The sequence below is a fragment of the Pristis pectinata genome, chromosome 20 (genome assembly GCF_009764475.1).
Source record: "Pristis pectinata isolate sPriPec2 chromosome 20, sPriPec2.1.pri, whole genome shotgun sequence".
NCBI classification, from domain to species: Eukaryota; Metazoa; Chordata; class Chondrichthyes; order Rhinopristiformes; family Pristidae; genus Pristis; species Pristis pectinata.
Window position 1 is genome coordinate 33,519,166 of NC_067424.1, and position 26,856 is coordinate 33,546,021.

The window sequence follows — 26,856 nt, forward strand, 5'->3', positions numbered from 1 at the left end:
TCTGTTCATTGACTTATCCAGATAATATTTTTAAAAGTGATCAATTGGACTTCCCAGTACCATCTATGCAGCACCTATATTTGAACAATCTGCCTGATCAGACTGAATTGGGAAAATCCAAATTAGCTGAGTAACAATCATCAAATCTGGATATGATGCAATACTCTTAAAACTATATATTTAAGACATCAGATATATGTTAAATTTGTATATGAAATTGTAAAGAAACAAAGAATGAACTGCATTTAGATAATGCCTTTTAGGACACCCCAACATTCTTTCCAGTCAATGAAGGTCTTCTGAAGTGTAATCACTACTGTAATGAAGAAAAGGGGGCTGCATGTTTGCAAACTCACAGACAGCAATTCAAAATTGTCAATGTCACTTGTTTACATTATACTGATGAAGATATTACAACAACTACACTAAGTTACTGTATCATAAGTATAAGAGTCCTTATTTTTGTCATTTGTCTGTGCTGAATTAGCCATTTTTCAGCAATGTTGGTGCTACAACTGACCTCAAACTTTCTTCAGGATGACCAGAAGGATTAAACAAGGTCTGTGCTTCTGTCGCACGATACTCCAGTTGAAAGTACATTGGACATGGATTAGACTTGGTTGTAAAGGTTCTAGCCTGTCAACACCAGTCAGCAGCACACAAGTAACTGGGGGTGGGGGGTAGGAATATAATCTTGTGCAAACTAACAATATGCAACAACAATTTAGTAAATGAGCAGACAATTTAAACCCCAGTGAAGGCAAGGACAGCGGCCACAGGGGAGCTTCAATCCCTGGGGCCAACAGGGACTCAAACAATTTCATGCCAGGTCAGCAGTTGCAATAGACCATTCAAATCTCAATACAGGCAAGCCAAAGAGGAATCTAGCAATATAATCATTCATCACAAACTTCAGATTCAGATATAGGAGTTGTGATGGTGTTGAAAAATGGAGTAATATTTGATCTATAGCTCAAAAATTTACCAGAATTGGTATAGTCAGTGTGCCTCTGGTATAGTTTACAATGACAGTTATTTTGCAGCACCAATAAGCATGCATTTTACGCACATATCTACCTCTGAAAGTTCTGCTTCATATTACCATGGTGTTAAAATGTACAATTTTACTTTTAATCAGCTTAATTGTTAGAAAGTACATTTGGCATTGGAGAATTACAGACTTGGAATCTGGAAGTGGAAAAGAACATAGTCTGCATGAAGTCTGAACAAGCACTATGGCAACACTCACATTAGTGAGATGATGTACCCAGCTTTCAGGGGAATGCTTATTCCTCTATTTGTATTACAACACTTTCAGGCAGCACTATGTCATGTATAGGATATGAAAATCAACAAATATGGCAAGAAAATTTTCAATTTTTGAATACTTAATTTTTTTGTCTTATTGGTAAAGGACTATTCAGCAGTTTAGAGAGTTGCATTTTATTAGGTAACAAACTACAAGAACTCCACAGCTCTGCCGAGTGCAGAAGCACTTCATTTTACTACATGTGAATGGAATTTGCAACTACTTTCATTAAGATGCAAAAAATGTGATATGTATAAACTTCCATCACAAAAAAGGACATGCACACTGGATTTTATATCCATAACTTTGTCACAGCTGAGAGTCCTAACTGAAAATGCTAAATATTTTGAGGATTTATTTATAAAATATTGATCAGAGTTCAAAATGGTTATTTCTGAAATCATGGTAATTTAAGGTATTTGTAATCTCAGTTTCCTGCAGTCATGGCAGTGTTCTGAAAACAATGGACTATATTTGGCACTCCAGCACTGAAGCCATTGGTAATTATAACTGCAAAAAAAAAGCTGTGGCCAAGTCAAAGCCTGGATGTTATTAGTGCGTACCTTCAGTTAGTCTGATAAGGACAATTTCTTCTCCACTTAATATAGAGCTGTGGAGGCCAAGTATAGGTACACTAATTTAGGGTATGCTAAACAGCAGGGTCTATGCCCAATATTTTTTTGCAGAAGAGAAAATATTTGACTTCAATAATTTCATACGGGAGAATATAAGAAATAAATGGTGTTATCTGATGCCATAGCCATTGAGCAGATTACACCAACATTCTAATTGAAGGACACAAGAGACTGCAGATACCGGAATCCAGAGCAACACACAAAATGCTGGAGGAGCTCAGCGGGTCAGGTAGTATCCACGGAGAGAAATGGACAGTCAACGTTTTGGATTGAGACCCTTAACTTTGACTGGATGAAGGGTCTTGACCCGAAACATTGACTATTCATTTCTCTCCATAGATGCTGCCTGACCCACTGAGTTCCTCCAGCATTTTGTGTGTTGATTCTAATTTAAGGTCCTTGCACCCACTAGTGTATGTGAACATCCTCAGTCTTGGGCTATTCTTGCTGGAAACTACTTTTATTCAAATAGCATTCATGACAGCTTGATTTACTTTCACTGAACTCTCACATATACTAGCCAACTGCAGAATGCATCTACAATGACTGTGTTTTAGAACAGTCTATTTACAGTGAGCAGAATCTTGCAGTTCTTACACAGAAATATAGTTGCCCATTATAGGACAGTAAAAAGACAATTGTCACTATTTTGAAATTTAATATTTTTTCAAATAAAGAGGAGGAACCCAACCAGGGTTAATGCACAAGTCCTGTTCTCCCATCCCTACATCCAAGCCTGATCAAGAAAAGCAAGAAGGAAGATGTGCTTGAACAGAAAAGGCCCTTGGGGTTATGTAAATAGTTACAATATTAAGAGAAAAAGAGCATTCTACTATTATAACCAAACATCATATTTTATGTCTAAAGTTCTAGATCTCTGAATTTACTGTCTATCTGGGAAAACTGCACAATACATTTGTTAGGTTTATTCTATAGTTCATAACACATTTTAAGCAAGCATTTGATAGTGGTGTAAATGGATGGAACTATGACGTATTGTACAGGTGATCAGCCAAACAATGTGGAAAGAGTAGTTTTTCAACTTCTGTAGCTCTCTCATCTGCTAAATAACTATGACAAGCAAGTTACTGCACCCTATTCATCCTACATAATTTGAAAAGTATGTATCAGATACTGAATATTTTGAAAAAAACTCTCGATATACAGTCATGGTTGTTCAGACTAAAGACAATTCTTTCAAAACACAATGCCTTAACTGTTCACTAATGATTTTAATAGTTTATCATTTCCTATTTGTCATTAATGGGCCTCTCTGCCTATATTTATTACTTTAGCTAAAGGTATGCTTTAATCACTCATGGTTAATGTCATCCCAGTCACTGAGTTCTTGCTCAAGCATTCCTCATAGATCATACCCAGATACTTGGAGCATGAGATAAGGCCATACTTCCTTCTGTGGCATTGCAAATCTATACTGCCCATCTTGAAAAGCTGGTTTCTCCAGATTCAAAAAAAATTAAGCCTCAACTTCCCAAGATGTTCAGCAGTGAGATTCAAAAAAAAAATTAAGCCTCAAACTTCCCAAGATGTTCAACAGTGACCACTCTATTTAATTTAATCCAATATCTAATCATTTTCTCTCTTCACAACTCCAGCTTTCGTCTCCTGATTACAGAACTTTTCAGAATCAAAACAACACAAAAAGTGGCAAGACAGCCCATCGAGTGTGCATCAATTTTTTTTGACAAGATCTACCTAATTTAACTCAAATGTGTTCCTGCTGCACCCTTATATTTTAAAGAACGAGGAACTGTATTTATATAGTAGCTTTCAAAATCTAATGTCCTAGAAGACTTCGGGGGTGACGATGCATTTTTTTGTAGAAGCAATATCTGTTGTAATATAACCATCTTAAAGCTCAACAGCACTGCCAAAGTCAGGCTCCTTCCATTAGCAGAAAGCAAGAGGCTGGATATTCTGCAGCCCGTAACTCACATCCTGGCATCCTAAAGTATTTTCACCATCCATGAAGCCATTTATTAAATTAAAATCCAATGTGAAGAATTAGTTAACTGGTTAATGTAATTTACAGTTATTTTCTGATTTAAACCCTGTTTTTTTGAAAAATATAAAGCAGCACCTTTCCTCCCAGCTTCACGGGATTCCCAGCTCACCAAATTCTTGTTCTATTGTGGAAGTTACAATACATTGAACCTGCATTCTGTGCTGCATACTCAAACTTGTCCTTAACTACTCAGCTTCAATAAAGAAAGCTTTAACTTCTCTAGTTCACAATTTTAACCTCCCTTCTTTTTTCTGTAGAAAATCTTAGTGCAAAAATACAATACAATTTTTAAGACTTATCAAAAACACATGCTCAAAAACCAAGAGAGGCTCGATTCCATGGTTTTCTGACTCAAAGGGCACTACCATGGAATCAAGGCTATCATATTTATTTGAAATTTTAGCATAATGCCTTTATCATTCATCACAGGTGCTTACTTCCACATCCTTACTTCTCCACATTTGATCTGCGTTTCCTATTCTGCAAAATTTAATTCCCTTTAAGTTCTGTAGCACCAACTTTTGAGACATCGCACTAATGACCTATCTTCTAGCTTCCTTACAGATCCATATGTAGCTACTTTTTTGATTCCTATGATTAAACTAATTTCTGACCATTCTAGGAGCGTTCCCCATATTTGCTTATTTATTGGTATGTACAATATCCCACAGTGTGGTGTCAGAATATTGAACTGGAACTTCTCTTCATCGAGTCTGTTACCTCCCTGAAAAAAGTCAATTAACTTTAAAGGTCATTTCTAACAAAAGCTATGTTGATTCACCTTTCTTTGGGTTCACATTTATCAAGGCCATTTAATATTCTTTTTTCAAGATGTATTGCTGTGTTGTTTCCAGGATTATCCTTCTAAATCCTTATTTTACAAACAAGTGCTACATGTTGCTGGCAATATGCATTAAATCTAATTAGCCGTTTTCTTAATATCCTAGGCAATTAATGTAGATATTCTGTATGTATTGTCAACTGGGATACTGGAATTTCCTTAAACGTTCAAGACAAGTCAAAGGCCTGCAAGTATCTTTTACATAATTTTGGAATAATTTAACTTAACAGTGAATCTTATATACTTACTGCTATTGTTGCTGTATTAATGGTGGCTCCAGCAGGAACAGCCACCATCATGGTGTTGCTACCAGCTTTTGTAGGGTCACTAACAGTCATGATTCTCACCCCTACTTTATTTGGGATACCTGCCATGGAAACACCAGTCGTGTCTTCACCAGGCCTCTTAATTGCTTGGCGAGATGGCTGACCTTCACAGGTAGAAAGCTTTGAAGCAGAGACTGTACTGCTGTTCTGACAGGAGATCACTTGAGAAGACTCTGTAGGATTGGACTGTACAAGCACATTGCCGTTATGATGAGGCTGAGGCATGGTTACATTAAAAGTGACTGCTGAAGTTCCAGTAGTTAATAATGAGTTCCTGTGTGATTGAACCGTAGGATTTGGTACTATTACTGTAGTGTGTCCATGCACTTTCAAACTGGAAACTGAAGAAGGTCCATTGCACATTTTGCCCGGTTGACTAGTCTCACCGTCCAGATGACACTTGATATCCTGTTGTTCCTGGTTAAGAATTTCCCCATTCCCTAAGTGGTTAGACCCAACTGACTTCTCACTGGGAACGTCCTTTCCTATGTGTGAACGATCACCTTTTGCAAAATCAGAATCCCCATTGATCATAGGCCTTTTTAATGCATTTTTAACTTCTACTGCACCAGCTTTCCCTAAAATTGGATCTCCATTCGTCAAGTTTGTCTCGCTACTAGCTTTTGATTCTGGCAAACCTGGTGTGCTCTCCACAAAATTACAATGATTCATCCCTGAGCTGGGGCTCTCCTTCTTACTTTCCCCGTTAAGCAGTTTTCCAGTCTGATCAAGTTTTCCATTTATGTGTCCATTGCTCGAATTGTAAGCATTAGCCACAAAAGCATTTTCAATCTGTCCAAAAGTTTGTTCTAGAGATTGTGAACTAAACATTTTTGTAACATCTTCAGTTTTCTGACAAACTTTTTTCTCTCCTTCAAACTCATCTACCGTTGAGTTGCTTTGGTTGATTGAGACACAGGACGACTGGATAGGTTGAGTACTGGTGACTAACTTTTCACCAAGATCTCCAGAAAGACTGTTTGCTGAACTTGTATTTACTTGGTTCACATCTGTATTGGTTAAATTAGTATTTGGTACGACAGTGACTGTGACTTGTTGATTGAGAGGCGGTCCCTGGAGAATGGTGCTTGGGCTGGTGGTAGAAATGAACTGGCCAGGGATAATTTGCACAGTCTGTAGGCCTCCATGTGGCTGTAAGATTTGCAAGTTTGGTTGGCTCACAACCAGCTGCTGAGATTGGGGTTGAACACTTGGTACTGTGTTGGTCATCATTTGATAAACTATCTGAGGACTTTGAGCCCTGGTAACAGAAGGTGATACTTGTGGGACTGGAAGTAGGAGCTTGCCAGCTTGTGAATGAGGTGGTGGTTTAGGAAGTAGCAGCTGTTTAATTACACTGGTTTCACCAGTATTAGCTTGTGGACCTCCCATGGAAGGCTGCTGAACATGGACTTGAATTGGAGGCTGCTGGACAGAAACCATTTGTCCACAAGTACTGGGGTTCACTATGGAGGATGGTGGCATTTGGGCAGATGACATTCCACCCTGATTTGTTAGAACAATCTGATGAAAACTGGCAGGGTAAACTTGGCCTTGATGTCCTACTATCACTTGGACACTTTGCTGGGGTTGTTGTTGTTGTTGAAGCTGGGTGGAATTGCTGACAATAGTTAATGGCGTTGGACTAATGTTTTGAAATGTCTGTGAAGAGACAGAGTTTTGGCTGCCTGCTATGGTAAAAGTCTGATTGCTTGGTAGCTGAAGTGCAGCAGCAGATACAACAGTGGTGGGAGCTGCTGTGTATTGAAGATGCACTTGCACAGGTTGGGCGGTAGAAGGTTGGATCAGCGGTCCTTGGGAGAATAAGGCAGCACTTGTAATGGGTTGTGTTCTTGAAGCTAATTGTGAATTAGGCAGTGTCTGATGGAGAACAGAAACTGTCGAGGTTGAACAGGCATGCTGCTGTCCAGTGAGGGATTGGTGAGCAACTGCAACCTGAGGAAGATGAACAGAAGTGGTCATGGTGGGCAGCTGCACTGCAGTAGTAACTTTGGTTGCTGCCACTTGAACTACAGCATTTCCAGAAACCGCTGTGGTTATTCCAGAATGAAAATTTGGATGAACAGCAGATGTTAGTAGAGTATTAGGTTGTATTCCTCTACTGTTTGCAATAGTACAGTACTGATGCTGCTGGACAGGTGTACTTATCACAGGAGGCAGCTGGGTAACGTTCTGGGTCTGAGTTGTGTAGAGGATTTGTGTGACTGGTTGACTTGTAGAAAAGGTAGATACAAGGGTTCTGTGCATCGGAGCAGAAGGGCTTTGGACAGGAGGAGCAGCAGTACCTAGAAGGAACAAAAAAGTATTTAAATACAAAACATATTTAACTTTATTGCAATAGCATTCTGTAAAGATGGAACTGGCCTATTTTCATTAATCCAAATATAACTGTATTAAAACATTTCATGAACGATTCATAAAAATGGTTGCTTTATTTTTCCCCACTAATCTTCGTATTGATATTACTGTCTCTAATTTAATTTCTTTCCTCTCAATTTTTTCCACTGCTGAAAGTGTTCTAGCATTTTCACTACAGTACAGTGCAAAAAGTATTTACAACTCTTCACCTGTTCAACAGCAGAGAGCCTGGACAGGGTATAGTGGTATTTTAGTCCATTGGGGCATTACAGCAAGCCCAATCTTTACATTGGTCACACATATTCAAATACAAATGATGGAGGATAGCTTGTAACCTAAGCAAATAACTGGTGATCTGTCAGCTGTCTACTGCCTTAATATGTCAAACTTAACTGCCAGTCAGTTGGATTACCTGACAACATTTTGAATATGACATTTGTGGCCCATTTCATAGAAGCAAAATAATACAGTATAGAAGACAGCAATTCAACCAATCTCGTCTGCACTGCCTTTTCCCACTGCCTGCCATTTCTCCAAATCTCTGCAATTTTTTAAAATTACCTTTCAAGAATCATGTACACTTTTGAAGGCTACTATTGACTTTGTTTTATCAGCCTGACAAGGCATTTATAACCCTGTCCACTTGATGCACAGAAAAAGTTTGATGTCAGCATTGTTCTTTCTGCCAGTCACCCTAAATTTATGCCCTTGCTTATCAAACATTTACCAATAAAAACAGTTTTTTATTAAATTGATCTAAAACTTTCATAATTTTAAACTTCTTGAATTACTTCAGTTTTTCTCTTCTCCCAGGAAAACAAGCACCCAACACATCCCTGTAATTGCAACCCCTCATCTCTGAATCCATTCTTGTAAATTTCATAGATTCATAGAAATTCAATGCACGGAAACAGGACCTATTTCATCCATACCCTTTCCAAAGTCATCAATTTATTCCAAAAAATGCAGTGTCCTGAATATGACACAGTACTCTCTATGGGGTTGCAAGCTTTTTATATAGATCTTATGAAGCTGAAGATTCTCCAATTTACGTACTCCTTAAGCAGCTCTCAAACAATCTGCTTAAGACTGATTAGGTCCAGTTTGAGGATGCTTTGCATTAGTACCAACATGTCATATAAATAGGTTATTGCTCAAATAACCAATGGAATAATGACTCCCAAAGTGTGTCCTGGGTTGCTAGTTACTTGGATCATAAGTAGATAGGGAGCATAAGTAAACTGATGTGATAAGCAATATTTCACAAGCTTCTTGATCTGGATGAACAAACAGCCTATCAAATATAGATAGCACTAGTTTAGGAAGCTCAATGAGTAGATGAGAGCACAACTTCAATAATGTAAAGGGTTAAAGGTTTGTAAGTAAATGTTACATAGGTTTGCCTATTGCTTCTTTGTTCAGTTTTCTAGTTAGTGGTCATGTTAAAGGGATAAAGAGATACTCGATTTGCCCAGTGGTCAGACACAAAAGGATGGCGCTGCAGATCAGGCAAGTACGAGGACCCAGGACTTGGTAATAAAGACCTAGTTCAATGGGTACTAGGCACTTGATGCCTCCAAGAATGGGAACAAAGACTGTTGGAAGGATAGTTGATTTGACATGGCATTGGAGACCATTCAAGTGGAGGGAGCGGGAGTAAAATGGACATAGAACTGGCAGTCAGATGGATAGAAATGGCTCCGTACAGGTATGACTGGGAGACCCAAAGACAAATGAAAACTAAATGCTGAAAGCAGATTATATAGCATCTCAGGAGAGAGAAACAGTGTTAATATTTCAGGTTGACTGAGTATTTCACTTTTTATTTTGCATTTGCATTATCCACAGTATTTTCACTGCAAGTCCCAAAGACTATATTATCTGTCTGGTGTATTGTTTTGGACACCAATTCTTAACTGTACAAAATCTTGGAATGGGAGAAGGAAATAACTGACTGTAATTCTCCAGATGAAGAATAATCACCTCAGAACTAATAATTGTACAAATTGGCAAAGGTTAGAATGACTCAAAAAGTGGTGCGAGCAGAGAGTTTTATTTCATGGGACACTGTCATCAATACTTGCAGAACTGAAAGCTATTCCATTGGGATGGGTTCAAGTTTAAACCAGCCTGGTGCCCATATTCCAGAGAATCAGAAAATTAAGGCTATACATAGAGGAAAAGCAGAGTTCAAGGTAGAGAAAGCTTATAGATTTAAAGTGAAAGGATGAGGCTAAAGAGTAAAGTAAGTTTCAGAATAATAAGCACAGTGAGAGTTTAACAGTAAAAGCAGATTTGCAAATGATAAAAAGCTAAATTTACAGAAGTTTCTGAAGTCATGAAGCATTTGTAACAAAATAGATAAGCACCTAAAACCTATTATATGACCTCACAACAAGCAAGGTCAGGAGTTAAATATTCCAGAGTTCTTGCTGCTTAATAAGGACAGCCAAAGTGCAAAAGGAGTGGAGGTAAACACTAGGATAGTAATAAGAATGATCCTTGTTAGAAGAACAAAATATAGAATTAGAATGGGGGGAGATAAAAGATAACAAGAGGCAAAAACAACTTCTGATCTAATGTACAAATTTAGTGTTCACAATATGGGCTCCCCTACACTGGAGTAACCAAGAACAGATTGGGTGACCTCTTTGCAGAGCACCTGCAACCAGCCTGCAGGATTGACCCCAAGTTTCTTGTTGCCTGTTTCTTGTTTCTCCATTCCACTCTAACCTGTTTGTGGCCTCCAACACTGTTACAAATGAGGGCCAACTCAAGCTCGAGGAACCGCACCCCATCTTCCTATGGACTTCTGGACTCAATGTCGAGTTCCACAATCTCTGGTAACTTGTTTTCTCTGTATCACAACTGGCCAGTTCTGCTACAAGTCATGCATCTGTGACACTGGCTCAGTTTTTCTCTCTCCAGTAGCACAGCCTGACCTGCTAGGCACATCTGACGGACTTTTTTTCCACAACATTTTTCACTCTGATGTCTGTATTATCGCGTTTCACCTATCAACCACTATATATCCCCATGGTAACCTGGCCTCACCCTATCAGATATTGCCTTTCTCCTTTCCATCTCACCCTCCATTTTTTTTTAACTTTACTTACAGCACAGTAACAGGCCCTTCCGACCCAACAAGTCCACACCGTCCATTTAAATCCATGTTAACCTCCAGTATGTCTTTGGAATGTGGGAGGAAATCGGAGCACCCGGAGGATACCCACGCAGACACGGGGAGAACATACAAGTTCCTTACAGACAGCAATGGGAATTGAATCCCGATCACTGGTGCTGTAATAGCATCGTGCTAACCGCTACGCCGCCGTGCTGCTCTACAACTCGTATCTAGTCTTTTCCTTCCCAGTTCCGATGAAGGGTCTTCAACACGAGAGGTTAATCTGGTTCTCTTTCTACAGATACTATCTGACCTGCTGGGTATTCCCAGCATTTTCTGTTTTTATTTCAGATTTCTAGCCTCTGCAATTTTATCGATTTCCACAAGAAAAACTATTAAGAGTGGCATACAGGCCTCTAACAACAGTAATATAATTGGACGAAGAATTACTCAGGAAATAGGAAAAGGACGTAACAAAAATAATAGCAATCATCTTGGAATTTTAGCCTTCATGCCATCTGAGAAATTAAATGGGCAAATACATTTTGGAGTAGGAGCTCAAAGAATTCATTTGGAGAAGTTCTCTGGAACAATACATAATGTAAGAATCCAGTGAACAGACTGAAGTAGGCCTTATATTCTGCAATGAGATAAAATCAATAGTAACCTCATAAAAGGGGATTCTCTGAGGAAATATCACAAAATGACAGAATTCAGTAGGCAGCTGAAGAGACATACAGATCAGTCAGAAATTAGAGAACCAAAATAAAAAGCCAATGATATAGATAGGGAATTAGATTAAAAGTTTGTCAGTAGATAAATAATGGCAAGCACTTCAAGAAATATTTCAATATTCTGAACAAATGCACATTCCTCTGAGAAATAAAAACAAGTAATCCATCTCTGGACATCAAAGGTGATTATAGTTGTATTAGATGGATTATAATGTTGCTGAGAAAAGCAGCAAGCCTGAGAATATGAATGCAGCAAGGAATGACAAAAATTGATGATGAGGGAGAAAACAGAATGTCCAAGTAAATCAGCAAGATAGAGCAGATTGTAGCGGCTTCTGCAACTATGTAAGAAAGGAACAGTAGCAAAAATAAATGTGGTTCCCATTAGAGACAATAAAAGAAAAAGTCATGAAGGAATAAAGCTGGAGCATTACACAAATATTCTGCATCTTCCTTCAATGCAGAAGACAATAAATGTAGAAAAAAATAAGAGGAAGGGTATAGAGAGAGTTCTAAAAAAAGCCTAAAAAAAATTAACAAAAATTGGACAAATCCTCTTATCCCAAGAAACATGCATTCCAAAGTTCTAGAGGAAGTGGCTGGATAGGATTGATACCAAAGGCAATGGAAAGCCAGCTAATATATGCAAAGTACTTCTCCAATTAATTTGGGGCATTTCTGAATAACTGCAAATTGAAGATATACACATGCTTTCCCTCACAAGCCAACTCAGAGGACTGCTGGTCGCTCAGTATAAAGATATCATAGATCTGTGATGTACAACATAACCCCACACATCTGGGATTAGCCTGCCCAATAACCCATGACATGGCCATAAGGGCATGTTTCTGCACATTTCTCCAAGAACCCCCAATCTGTTGCTCATGTTGCCTATAGTGAGAGAAACAATTAAAGATACACCTCAGACCACAAGGAGCAGGAATAGGCTGTCCAGCCCCGTCAAATCTGCTCCAACATTTAACAAGATCATGGCTGATTTGATCTTGGCCTCAGTTTGAAATATGTTTAGGCTGGAGAGTGACGCAACCTCTACAGCTTTCTGGACTTGAGAATCCAAAGATTCGTGGCCCTCAGAAGAAATTCCTCCACACCTCCATCTTAAATGGATAAATTAAGCAATTATGTTCCCTCGATCCCCTCACAAGGGAAAGCATTCTCATAACATCTACCTTGTAGATCTTATTCAGAATCTCAGTTTCAATAAGATCACTATTCATTCCTATATATTCCCATTGAGTTCATATCCATTAAGCTCAACCATTTCTTTAAAAAAACAGACATACCCTTAATTTCAGGAACGAACACAGAACCTTCTCTAAACTATCACGAATGCAAATATATTTAAAAATAGAGAACAGAAATGTAGCCTGAACAGCTATAGCAAGACTTTGCTACTATTGTACTCCAACTTCCATTTGCCCTCCTAATTACATGGTAACTTGTGCTTCATCTATGTGAACACCCAGATCATACCGTAAAGCAGTCTCACTCCATTTAAATAACATCCTTTTCTATTCTTCCTACAAAAGTGGATAACCCCATCTAATATTCCACCTGCCTATATTTTCCTAGCCATATAGGCTTCTTGTATTCCTTTGCAGACTGTGTCCTTCTTAAAACCTGCTTTCTTACCTTTGTAATTTCACAAAACTTGATCATAATAAACTCGGTTGCTTTCTTGAAGTCATTAATAAAAATGGCAGTATAGTTCAGGTCACAGCACTGATCCCTGCAACATCCCTCCAATTACAACGAGCCAACAGAAAATGACCATTTACTTCAAATCTCTGTAGCAAGCCAATCTACTGTCCATACTAATGTGTTACACTCCCCTGCACCCACCCAATACTAAGGACAGTAACTTTTATGTCGCACATTTCAAAATCTACTTGTTCCTCTTCATCCACCCTGCTTGTTATATCTACAGGGAACTCAAATTTGTCAAACGTCATATTGACCATGCCTAATTATGAATTTCTAAATGCTCTGCTACTTAATAAAGAATTTCAACAATTTTCTAATGACTGATATTACACCAACTGGGTGTAGATTCCTGCTTTCTGTCTCCATTTTTCACCTTGCAAATATTTCAGAAAGCCACTGAAAATACAATTGTAATTGGAAATTGTTTAATTACAAATATACAGATTGAAAGCAAAAATCAAATTATTTTTAATTGCAAGTTTTAAAATTCCATGGGAACTTGAGAATACCAGAAACAAAAACAGAAATGCTTGAAGAATTCAATCAGCATCTGTGGAAAGAAAAAAACAGTCAATGCCTTGGGTTCAGGGCTGTTTCCTGAAGAATACCAGAATTTTTTCCAACAGAAATTGTAAATATGTGAGACAGTTTTCCATGAATGAATAGTGGGATGATTTCGTAAAGAATAAACAAATACAAATGTATAATTCAGAGAGTATTTAGGAGAGGAAACTATAGAAAATTTAGTAAGATTAAAATAACAATGCCAAATTATTTTGTATACAACCCAGGAATACTAAATTTGTAAAGCCGTGAACATATTAAAATCAACCATCAGACTACCAAGTATCCAGACAGTTATAGAATCTCCAGAGCTAAAAATGGGCTTTAAAAATGATTTCAAACATTCTGTCAAAAGCACCAGTTATAATTCTCTGGATCTCAAATAAGAAAACCACTTTTGGCTTGCTGTTGCTTGGAAGTAATCTGAAGGGCTGTTAATAAACTTTAGTATTTGTGTCTTCATATACATTACTGAAAATATCAGTGTCTGGTTATGAATGGCTAAAATATATCTCGCACAAGTACCATCAGGAGTGATCTGGATGGAAATCTGGCCCTCCGCATGAAAAGATGTGCACAAAGAACTAAATGTAAATTGGGCATGTTTGCCTTAAAGTTCAGTGTAAAATGAATTGAAAATATCTTAGTTTTTATTGTCTACATCAAATGAAAATGTTATCAAAGCAACTACTTAGGCAGAGTGTACAGAGCATCCTGGGCCACTGTAACCATTCTTTGATTCCTGAAGGAGGAAAATGTTCTCATCACAATCTAAAATATTCTAAAAGCAGGAGGATGATTACTTCAGTGCATTAACATTTATTTTTCTTGAAAATAGCGGTTATGCAATTAAATGCCAAATATAAATGTCATTCCCTATTTTCTTACCAATAGCAGTGGAATTCAGTGTCGTACTGGAAGTAGAGCCAGTTTTCATCGTGACTGAGGAATGGTTTAGCATTTGCTGCTCTTGATGAAATGCTCCAATAGGTAGAGGTACTGCTCTACGTTTGATCCCAACCACGTGAAACTGTGACTGACCATTAGCACCAGCATCTTCTATCTTCTTTATTGTATGATTCGGAAAAGTCAACCTAATTCAGATTATAAAAGTGTTACCCAAATCTGTAATGGTTTTTGAATGATTATAACCTGTTCAGAATGATTTTCTCATGCTTCTTAGTTTGCAGGTTGTACACAGGCTAGTCACCACAATAAGCTACACAGTACTGAGTTAGTAGAGACTTTGTATCTTAGAATGACGGGGCACAGAATGAGGCCAATTCAGACCACTGTGCCAGGTCTTTGGAGGAGATTTTCAATTAACACTACTTTCCAGCTTTTCTAGTCTTGTAAATGTCTCATCCTTCAAGTACTTATCCTTCTCCCTTTGGAATATTCTTGAAACTGCTTTCAACAACCTTATAAACAGTGCATACCAGAAAACAACAATTTTCTAAGTAAAAATTATTTTCTCATGTCACCTCTCATCAATCAACTTAAATTGGTGTCCTCTAATTACTGACCTTTCTGTGATCATTCATGATGGTGAAAACTATCAACCTCTCTATATTTTACTACACTAAAAGCAATCACAGAGCCTCTCATGTTAAATAACTGAAATCCCTATGCCCTTGTCCAATTTTAGTAATTACCCAAGCAAAAAGCAAAAACAACAGATGCTGGAAATCTGAAGTAAAAACAAAAAAAACCTGAAAATATTCAGGTGGTTAAGAAAGATTCTGAAGAAAAGTCATTAACCTGAAATGTTAACTCCCGTTTCTCTCTTCACTGACAGTGTCTGATCTGCTGAGTATTTCCAACATTTTACCATTTTTATTCTAGTAAATTTCTGTAAATGTTCCAATGCCACCTTGCTAAAGCAGAGTGCCCATAAATAAACACAGTAGCCTAGCAGAAGCTTAACTAATGTTCATTAAGGTTTAGCATTACTTCCTTGCTTCTGTATTTTCTTCCTGCATTCACTTTTAAAAAAAACGGGATCCTTAGTTTTAAGTTTACATTTATTTAAACATGTGTGATTGCATGATAAAGATAAGATGCAGAGAATATTTAGTAGTATGAATGTCCAGATGTTGTTTCCTTGCCTTGAGAATCTAGAACTTGGAGACAGTCACAAGATGAAGGAGGTGTGCACGTGTGCCTGTGTGGTGTTGTGGTCAGTCATTTAGGGCTCAAATTTCTTCACTCAAAGATAAGTCTTTAGAATCAATCCCAAAAAGATGTGTAACTTAGTTATTAAGTGCATTCCATACACAGATTTGGGTATTAAGAAAAATCAAGGGATATGGAGATGAGGCAATGAAGTGAAGAACAAGGATCACCCATTAATTTACTGAATGACTCAGCAGGCATGAGGAGCCATCAGGCCTAATTCTGTTCCTACTTCTTATGTCCTTAACTGACTTTTCAGACTTGTCACCTTCGAAGACCTTCATACATATACTTCTCAGGACTCCTTGTTCCTATGCCTCATTTAAAGTTGTGCCAGTTGGTTCATATTGTTTCGCTTCCTACTTTAGGTTTTCAGTTCTGTATCTGCTCATATTATCAGTCTGTTTTCTGTCCTTCACGTAGTTTATCATCACCTCATTGTTAAGGGCTTGCTGGCTTTCATATTGTCTGCAAAGTCCAGGGCATTAATGTGTATCAAAATGAAAACTCCTAACATTGACCCCTGGAAACAACATGGAATACATTCTTCCATTTACTGTGACTTCTTTTTCTGTTCATTAGCTAATTTTGCATTCATCCTGCCACTGACCCTTGAAACTTAATTTCGCAAATGTAACTTTGTCAAGTGCTTTTGAAAATCCATATACATTTCATTCACACTACAACTCTCATTACAAAAGTGGCTTATAAATAGATCTAGTTGGTAAAACACGATTTGCCTTTAACAAATCCTTGCTGAATATCAATTTATAAACCTACATTTTCCCAAATACCAATTAACTTTCTCCCAGATTATTGTTTGAATGAATTTTCTTGTACCAGTGGCTGAGAAGCTTGTGTATCCCTCTACCCTTTTTAAAATAAAAAAAAATTAATGTAACATTTTTAATCCTCCATATCCAAGGAACTTCCTCAGTACCTGGATGCTTCCCATCTGGACTGAGTGACTTCTTTATTTTCAAGTCTTCCATTTTCAACTATTATTTAGTCAATCAATTTTTGATCCTAACTCACCTGAATTTGTCCCTACTCCAGTTAATGACCCTTATACTTAATTGCACCTTTTTCTATTTTGAACATGAAGTTACTGATTACTTTTCCTCAAAAACTCTTCCACTGAACCAAACTCCACTTGTCCAGCTCTCATATCCCTGAACTAGTTCCAAATTGCCTCCTTCCTCCCCTTTACTACAGGTGTTGTAGTTTAAGATCTAGTGAATACTGCACAGGATTCAACATGAATAATGCAAATGTGAAGAGCAAATGGAATCTGCAGCATTCAATAATAAGTTGTTGCTCTCCTGTTCAGATGCATTATTTTGTTTTATCTGAACATGCATTAACTTAAGATGCTGTGCAATCTCTAGCCCGAAGCAGAATTTTACTGGACCTCAAGGCTTGTAACAACCACTGAGGCACTGAGTAATCAAAAAGAATTTTTAATTAATCTGATCTTGTAAGTCATTATTTGATGCATTTGGTCTAGCTTAGATTCTATTGATGAGCCACTGCATGAAGTTCTTAATGATGCTTTTGGAGTAGATTCTAAAGAATCACCTCTGAGTGAAGAAATAAGAGCCCCAAATGACAGACCACCCCCATGCTGCTGTGTGCATACACACATACAAACCTCCCCAAATATTCTCTATTCTCTGCAATCACACACTTCTAAATAAATCTAAACAAAACTCAGGATCCCATTTTATAAGATGAATGGAGTAAAATACAGAAAAAAGCATTATATAGTGATTCTAAAATAGTTAAGATGAGATAAATAGTAGTAAATGGGATTTTGGATATCGAAAGCAGTAGATATACAAGCATCATTAAATCAGTTTAAAATTTGTCAGTTTTGTAACCCTCATTTGAAATGACTATCTATCTGATAAATACTTTGAGCACCACCAGTTAGAATTCAACATACCGGAGACATTTAGTGAACCCTGTAGATGTCAGAATGGCACCACTTCCAAGTTTACTGCACAGTGAGAGGTACTCAGAATACAGGTCTACTCGATAGATTGAACTATCTGCACTTTCTTCAAAGTTGGCTTTCAACCTAAAACAGAACAAAAATTACTTGTTATGACATCCCTCTACTCCTCCAAGAGTCATATTAGGGATGGGGGTAGAGGAATTAAAATCAACCTAAATATAGCTTGGGATAGCCCATTTTCCAGCACTGCATTGAATATATAATCAGTTGTGCTTTCCCAAATGACGTTATGCCTTCTATCCTATTAATTTCATCAAATGCCATGCTTATATCTGGATTCTTACATAAATGTAAAAGAACAGGTGGTTTGAAACCTTTTCACAGGAATGGCAAGAAAATGAACTTTGGGGCAAAGATTCAAGATATGTCCCAGAGAGTTCAAAATAACACAGACAAGCATGAAAAATCAAAAAATCATTTTTTTTAAAAACTTCAGTATGATTTTGGACCACTAAATCAAAACAAAAAGGTTTAGACAAACTAAATTTTGCTAATGCTGTCCTTTCTGAACTTTATAAATGCTTCCAGAACACAGAACACTTGAGAAAACCCTTTGATAAAGACCATTAGTGAAGTTGCAGCTTATGAAAATGAAGGATGGAAAGATAACTTTATTCTCAACACTGGTGCAGGAAGGAGATAGAGTGCTTAGTGACATGGTGTCATGACAACAACCTTTCCCTCAATGTCAGCAAAACAAAAGAGCTGGTCATTGACTTCAGGAAAGGGGGCGGTCTATATATACCTGTCTACATCAATAGTGCTGAGGTCAAGAGGGTTGAGAACTTCAAGTACCTAGGAGTGAACATCACCAATAGCCTGTCTTGGTCCAACCACGTAGATGCCATGGCCAAGAAAGCTCACCAGTACCTCTTCTTTCTCAGGAGGCTAAAGAAATTTGGCATGTCCCCTTTCACACTCACCAATTTTTACCGATGTATCATAGAAAGCATCCTATCTGGATGTATCACGGCTTGGTATGGCAACTGCTCTGCCCAGGACCACCCGCAAGAAACTGCAGAGAGTTGTGGACACAGCTCAGTGCATCATGGAAACCAGCTTCCCCTCCACGGACTCTGTCTACACCTCTCGCTGCCTTGGTGAAGCAGCCAGCATAATCAATGACCCCACCCACCTGGGTCATTCTCTCTTCTCTCCTCTCCCATCAGGTAGAAGATACAGGAGCCTGAGGGCACGTACCACCAGGCTCAAGGACAGCTTCTATCCCACTGTGATAAGACTATTGAACGGTTCCCATATATACGATGAGATGGACTCCTGACCTAACAATCTACCTTGTTATGACCTTGCAACTTATTGTCTACCTGTAATGCACTTCCCTGTAGCTGTGACACTTTACTCTGTACTGTTATTGTTTTCACCTGTACTACCTCAATGCACTCTGTACTAGCTCAATGTATCTGCAACTGTGTAATGAATTGATCTGTACGAACGGTATGCATGACAAGTTTTTCACTGTACCTTAGTAAAAGTGACAATAATAACGGCACGGTATCGTAGCGGTTAGTGCAACGTTATTACAGCGCCAGCGATCGGGGTTCGATTCCCGTCGCTGTCTGTAAGGAGTTTGTACGTTCTCCCGTGTCTGTGTGGGTTTCCTCCGGGTGCTCCGGTTTCCTCCCACATTGCTAAGACATACAGGTAGGTTAATTTGGGTTTAAGATGGGCGGCGCGGACTCATTGGGCTGGAAGGGCCTGTTACCACACTGTAAATAAAATTTAAAAAAAAATAAACCAATACTAATAACTGCTCTTTCAAAAAGCCAACACAATGAGCACAAATGGGCTCCCTCTGTTCGACTATGATCAAATAAGGTAATCTGGTTAATGGAACAGGTAAATAGAGCTGGTAGATGCAACATTATTTATAGCTAGGTGGGACAAAAATGGCAAATAGAAATGTACACGTCATTGAAAGACACTGACTTTCGTGGATGAACAGAATGGTTTCAATAATGTGGAGATTGTTACTGTGATTAGGAAACAAAACATTATTTTTTGGTTAGGAGCCATTGATGTAGGGTTATTAACTTTCATTTTAGAGAACTGAGTGTCACTAGTAATATTCAATACTGCAACTATAATTGAGGGATTTAAACATGAGCTGCTGGGGCAAAGTCTCTTTTGTTAGACTCTGTAGTTGATACAGAAACATTTCATGTTAGGAATAACTACATAAATACTTGAACCAGATGATATAACTTGGGGTATGTAAACTATGCAGGGCCCTGGATTTAGTTTTTGAACTGCTCCAGCAAAAATGAGGCATAGGGATATGGGCCAAACGGCCTCTTTTTATGCTACTATCTTATCATTTCATAGAACATGGAGGAAGGAGATAAGTTAAACCGTCGAGGTAAACCGACACACAAACCTCATTTATTTAATCCAAATGGCAATTCAGCTTTACAGTCAATGGGTAAAGAAAATTCTCTTTTTACTACTCGATGTACTTATGTATGGCATGATCTGACTGAATGGCATGCAAACAAAAGATTTTCACTATCTAGACATGTGACAATAATAAACCAATACCAATGCAAACAATTCTCCATTACTGCTACATTGCAGCCCTGCTAGAAGCACTGGTTTAGTCAGGACTATGCTCAGACAAGTTGGCTCATGGAAGTGCATGAAATTAGATTGCACCAAGGAATTAACACAAATGAGGAAAGATGGATTGAGAAAAGATAAATCATGATGGGTTTATGGCATTACAATGGTATTAGGTATAAGAGAGCACAGACATTAATAAAATTATGAGACTGCAGTGAACTATCTAGCCAAACTAGACATTTGTTTTAGTGAGAACCTCATGTCAAAAGTGACTGGAAAATGTGCTTTTAAAAATAAAATTCTGAGGAGAATGAAACAAAGAGGATTTTGGGAAAACAAAGTTCACTTACCACTGGCATGTAAAAGTCTCACTGTCTAATTCCAAGAGGCCAACAGAAGGGACTGCAACAGGTCTTGGTGCTGTGGAAATCAGAAGACATACCACCAGTCAGGCAAATTTAGTTTTAAATTAGCTGGAATAATCAAGTGCAATCAACTAGCAGGAGACTGAACTTGCTAACTTTCCAATCAACCAAATAAATTATTTCCTGGTTACCCCTTCTAGTTCTTTAAAATATTATTCTTCCATAGCAACCAAATCTGTTAAAGTAATTAAAAGATACATTTGTAAGAGGAAGACATTAATTGGATGCAATTAGATTAATTCCTGATATTCTATCAAAAGATCACTGCTATCGAGCATGTTTAACACTGGAATTATTTTTTTCCACTACACAATATTTGTTCTAATGCTCATAGTAATAAAGGTAACGAGTTACTTCGCAACAATACACAAATATTGTACAGTGTGATGCAAAGTTATATCAGCAAACGAGTGCTTATGTAGTTTGGCTCATTCCTAAAAACATTTTGAGGAAGTTGCGGGCTGTAATGATTGAGCTATGGCTAAGGGGGCCAGTTCTCTGTCAGCTACAAAGTTCGCTTACTCCAAAGCAGAAACCTGATATTCCATTTGCTCAGCCAAGTCCTGTGGAACCGCTGTTGGTACCATGATAATTCTACAGTCTGTTCCCTATAAACAGCAGAATTCATGTGGCAGAACATAATAAATTTCAAAATTTCAGTGCTTAAAGTTCAAGTTTACAATTTTGAAGGTCAACTATCATTAGATATTCGGCAGAAGTGGGTGTAATAATCTATTAATGAGACTTGGCAATGATACCGAATCTGAGAAAATATCTACTATTGAAAGCCCCAAAAACTTTATTACTATGAGCATTAAAACAACACTTCTCAAGGTGTTGCTTACAGGAAAGATTACTTGTATTTAGATTGCACTAAATGTAGCCAACCTAACCCATTTTAGACAAAATTTTTAATTCTTGCTTTATAGCATTGCAAACAGTATCTGTAAAGACTTGGAAAAAGTGCATAACCAGCAATACATAGCTTGGACTTAATAAAAGATTACATGATTTATTTACTGCTGTCTTTCTAATAGTAAAAAGAGTTCTAAAGTTGCCCCTTTAGATAAAATGTGCTCAGTAATACAAGATTAGTAATTTACTTGCTAATTCTTAATCTCAAATACAATATTGCCAATAGAAATGAAGTTCTCCTCAGGGATTAGTTACTAAAACTTTTGAAGAGCTATGTGAAAACTAAGGATTTTTTTCCTTCATAACTGGGCACAAAATTAACCCTTTGCACATTACACAAGAAAACTTTACTCGCTTTCACAGATGCAAGGCATATTTCATGCCATAAAGTGGTTAAATGCACAAGTATGTTCATGTAGGATGAAATGTAAACTTCTCTGCACAGGACCAGTAGGATAATAAATGTAAAGAAATGGCACTCAATATCAGCCACAATGTAGTACTGAAAACCATTCAGCATTAATTATATCAAACCTGTCTACAATGAAACTATTGTGCTATTTATTATCTGAAAATGTCAGATTGTAATATCCCAAGTAATAAAAATCTGTACTTATATTTCACATCATATTTGGAAAATTAGGCAGCAAAACTGAGAAGTTAAAAAGGCAAAATAATATATTGAATAGTTTAATGCTTTCACCACGATTAAAAACTGAATTAATCTGTGAACAGAAACACTCATAAAAAAGATGAACATGAATCCTCAATGGCTGATATCACAGGTAAAGATGGTATCCTCATGTGAACAAAAAATGACTTTTCAGGGAGTGGAATATATAATTCAGCAGCTAAAGATTAAGGAATTGCAAAGAGCTCCTTCTACCCAAAGTAAAGACTGAATGTGGCAAAAGCTTTGAGATAAACAACTGCAATTATAGAATTTTAAAAAAAGCACAGTAGCATCCTTTCAGATCAGCACGAATCACTTAAAGAGATTAGAACCAAAAAGCCAATTCAATTTTCCCTTTCTAGGCTAAGGGTGCTGGGGTCCAAATGTAGCTACTCCACCATGGCATAGGTTAAGATCAGGTTATGATATGTTATCTAATATGATATCTAAAGAGAACTAATGGTTAATTCTAATCATGTGATAAGATTTCTGTAAACCATGGGATAAGAACAGATAGCTATCCAATGCACCATTCTGGAATACTGTGTCATAATAACTTCAGGAAGATAATCTTATCTTTCATCTCATGCATTTTACCCACATCAATTAAATGCTATTTTAACAAGATGCAATGGAAATAAATACTATACCTGTTGCAGGGGCATTGTGGTTTGAAACATTGTCTGTTGTAACTGACCAACTGGTCTCGGATGCTGGTCGAGGAGTGCTCTGTTGTTCAACTACTTTGACTGCTGCTACTGCATCAGGAGGAAAGTTCTGTATATCCACAGACACCAGGCAAACAAGCTGATCTGAAGATTTTTTTAAAGTATTAAGTTAAAACAATAACATATGAATCAGAATACCTAATACCACTAGCTACACTGCACAAATGTAATGTTATGCCAAACATATAGAACATATAGATGAATAAAGAAGAATTTCAAAAACAGTCTCCTGAGTTTTTGCCATAAATTCTGCAGATACCCAAGTGTCAACATAAGTGGTTTCAATTTTTTTTCCAGGACTTGGAAATTTTTGGCAAGCTTTCATCCCATAGCTTTTAAAAAATTGGGTAGCATTGCAGATACCCTTACTAAAATCTTCCAAAATTTTCTAGATTCAGGAATCATTCCAAATGGAAAATAGTGCATGTCACTCTGCTATTTAAGAAAGTTAAAAAGAGGGGGATTAGGATATTATAAGTCAGTTAGCCTAACATCTGCTGTGGGGAAATTACCCAAGTCTATAAATAAGGTGAGAGTGGCTAAACACCTTGAATTTTTGACAAGACAAGCTGATTAGACAAGGCAGCATGGTTTCCTAAATGGTAGACTGACAAACCCGAAGGATTTCTTTTATTCCACAAGGTGGAAAAGAAAATGTCTATGAAAATCATTTACATGGACTTCCTTAAGGCATTTGATATAGTCCTCCTTAAGAAATTTGAAGTTCATGGAATGTGGGGTCATGGAACCTGTTTAAGAACATTTCTAAAATTGAGCAACACACTGCATTGGAATGGTGGGCACATTCTCAGGATGGCATATGCAGCCAAAGTTAAACCACAGAATCTGTGTTTTGGATACATCAACTTACAGTTATAAATTAAAGAAAGATGTGATGGAAAACTGTACAAGCTTACTTATAATATAATGAGGAGACATCAGAAGCAGTGCAATGTAAGTAATCATAAAATTAGAAAAATCAATAAATTAAGCACAGGGACAAAACCAAAACATTAGATTTCAATAAAAGTAAAGAGAAGTCAACCATGTTACCCAAAAGGTGTAGAAGAGATTTTCCAAATAGTGAAACACTTAAAAAAAAAGTTGAGGTCCAAAGAAAATGAAGGGTCAACACATCTATGTCATAACAATATGATGGAGAGATACAGAAAATAACCAAAATGGATTTCTGGCCCTGGATTGGAATACAATGGTGCGGAAGCAACATTACAGCTAATCAAAGCCCAAGTTAGAACACACTGAGAGCAGTTTTGATTACCATGTCTCAAGATATTGTTCTAGACCGCAAAGAACTAAAGTACAAGGGAGTTATATTCTGTGAAATTCAGTCACTTAGATGGTGTTTTGGTCCATTATCAAAGACAATTGATAGTATACAGATAAACTATTTTTGTGGGCTACATAGTCTGGGAATGTGAGGCTGGATGCACAGAGGCATGCTACAAATATTACTGCCAGGCGTTCTGGGGATAAAGTTAGGGACTTTAAAAGTGTAAAGAAGTCCTTTATACTTCTAAATGCAAAGGACTGTAACGGTTTTGAGATTTCTTCTGTGGAAATTCAAGTGATGGCATTTAAAATAATTTTCACTATCTATTACAAACTCAGCACTTTCTCTTGTATGTATACATATAGGAGATATATTCAAATTGGATTTCACCAAACTTTATTCTTTCAAGAATACAAATTTTACATGGCAATTAGAGAAATGATGATCCTCAGCTCTGCATTTTCTAATTAAGCAAAAACAAAATGTCCTAATTACTTGTCCAGGGCAACTGGACAAATATACTACTGTACATGGAAGCACTGAAGTTTATAAGCTACCTGAATGCTCTGCCCACATGTCCTTATTTGCTCACTACAACCTTTTTCACATTCAGCCTTTCTATTTTTCTTGTGCTTCATCTAATTTTTGAACTTGTTCTTTAAGCATTGCCCTTCAATGCATAAAACTAGGCACCAGTACACAGTATAATATCTATTAGCCAAGATATCAAAAAGGAATATTCTGTTGGAAATACAGATCTCATGAGGAGGCATGGAAAATGCACCTTCTAAAATAACCACAGCTGAATGGTGATAAAATCATGGGGAACTTAGACTTATAGTCTTTCTCCAACCAAGTATTTACACAATAACTACTAAAATCTCAGTGATGTCCTGTGTGAATGAAAAGCAGGCACCAACCACATTTCAACATTCTAACTTACCAATACTTCTTTCCACTTTGATGATTTTGGTGCAGGTCATCTCTCCCAGACTTGATAGCATATACAGGGCTTCCAAACTAGCAAGTAATAGCAATATATCTTGGAGAGATAAATGGTTCACAATCTCACGATAGGATTCCTGTTCCACACATTCACAGATAATATCTACATTCTCTTCAATTTTGCAAAGTTTAGCCAAGATCTCCATACCTAGAATCAAGAAAAAAAATCAACATTAAACATTAATATTAAATAAACATTTTAACACGCATCTTGTAAATAGTTTTGCATTAAAGAGTAAGACAATGAATCATATCGTTACAACTAAATAACAGCGGTGACCCTACAAACTCAAGTCACTCCCAGGAGGGAAATTATAATTTAAGATCACTATAAATGTTGGAAATCAAGTAAAACAGAAAATACAGGAAAAATATGCTAGTCAAACAGCATCTATTTTGGCTATGTGAACTCTCATCCAAACCTGCTCCAGTATTGCCAAATTCAGACAAAATCTCAGCGACCTTGAATGTTAACTCAAGTAAATCAGATGGCTTTCGAGCAGAAAAATTGAGAAATAAGGGCCAAAGTATTCACTACCTATGGGTTAAAAATGCAACCTGCTGCCCTTATGGGAGTCAGGGTTTTAATACATGAATGTGGAGATCAAAGAACAATGATGTGCCTGAGGCACTAAACACAGTACAATGCAGGTGTGAACTACTGAGGCACCTGCTTACCAAAACTCTGAACACCATACAAAGTAGGGGCCGGCTCATGGTATGTCTGGAATAGTTACACTCTGCCTTTAAGTTGCTTCACTAGGTGAGTGCTGTGCTGCACTGACCATAGACATATAATTTTCTGGCCCCAAACACATGATGTGATCAGTGTTTCTTAAGCCATGATATAGGGGTGCCACAGAAATATATCAATCTGCTGACTTTGCAATATTGGTCAACCATGGTGGCTCTGTGCCAGGATTGCACTACTAACCCTTCCAGGCCTATTAAATATCTGAATTTACAATATAGTTTATAGAGTAAACCATGTGAGATGTCTAATAATGTCAAGGCAAAAATTCACTTGTTTTAATTTGCTTTAACTTTATTATGCAGTGCAGAGCATAGCCAGAGGATGAATTCTGCTCAAAGACAAATGAAATATTTGATAATTAAGAACTTCTTTAATAAGAATGGAGAAATGGCTTGAGATAATCTACAAATAGCAAAAAGGAAATTGAAGGTTTGATTAGAAATAAGGAAGCATATATCAGGTTTTGAGCGAGTCCTTTGAGCTTTATTGGGGATGTAGGAATGAACTTAAATTAGAAGGGGGAAAAAACAAAAGAGGACATGAATTGGCCTTAGGATTAAGGAGAATCCCATAATTTTTTAATGCATATTAGAAACAAGAGGGTAGCTAAAGAAAGGAGTATGTCACCTCAGG

At 37.3% G+C, this 26,856-nt stretch overlaps 1 protein-coding gene across 1 annotated transcript in view; it reads right to left on the reverse strand.

Annotated features, from left to right (window-relative positions):
* LOC127580771 (AT-rich interactive domain-containing protein 2-like) overlaps positions 1 to 26,856 on the reverse strand; it is a 184,752-nt gene that overhangs the window by 16,970 nt on the left and 140,926 nt on the right. Inside the window, exons 10-15 of the mRNA XM_052034618.1 lie at positions 25,408 to 25,617; positions 23,096 to 23,257; positions 20,783 to 20,852; positions 17,784 to 17,918; positions 14,552 to 14,757; positions 5,060 to 7,443 (exon numbers count right to left, since the gene is read on the reverse strand). Of these exons, the coding sequence (XP_051890578.1) occupies positions 5,060 to 7,443; positions 14,552 to 14,757; positions 17,784 to 17,918; positions 20,783 to 20,852; positions 23,096 to 23,257; positions 25,408 to 25,617 (3,167 nt within the window). The remainder of the gene's footprint in view (positions 1 to 5,059; positions 7,444 to 14,551; positions 14,758 to 17,783; positions 17,919 to 20,782; positions 20,853 to 23,095; positions 23,258 to 25,407; positions 25,618 to 26,856) is intronic.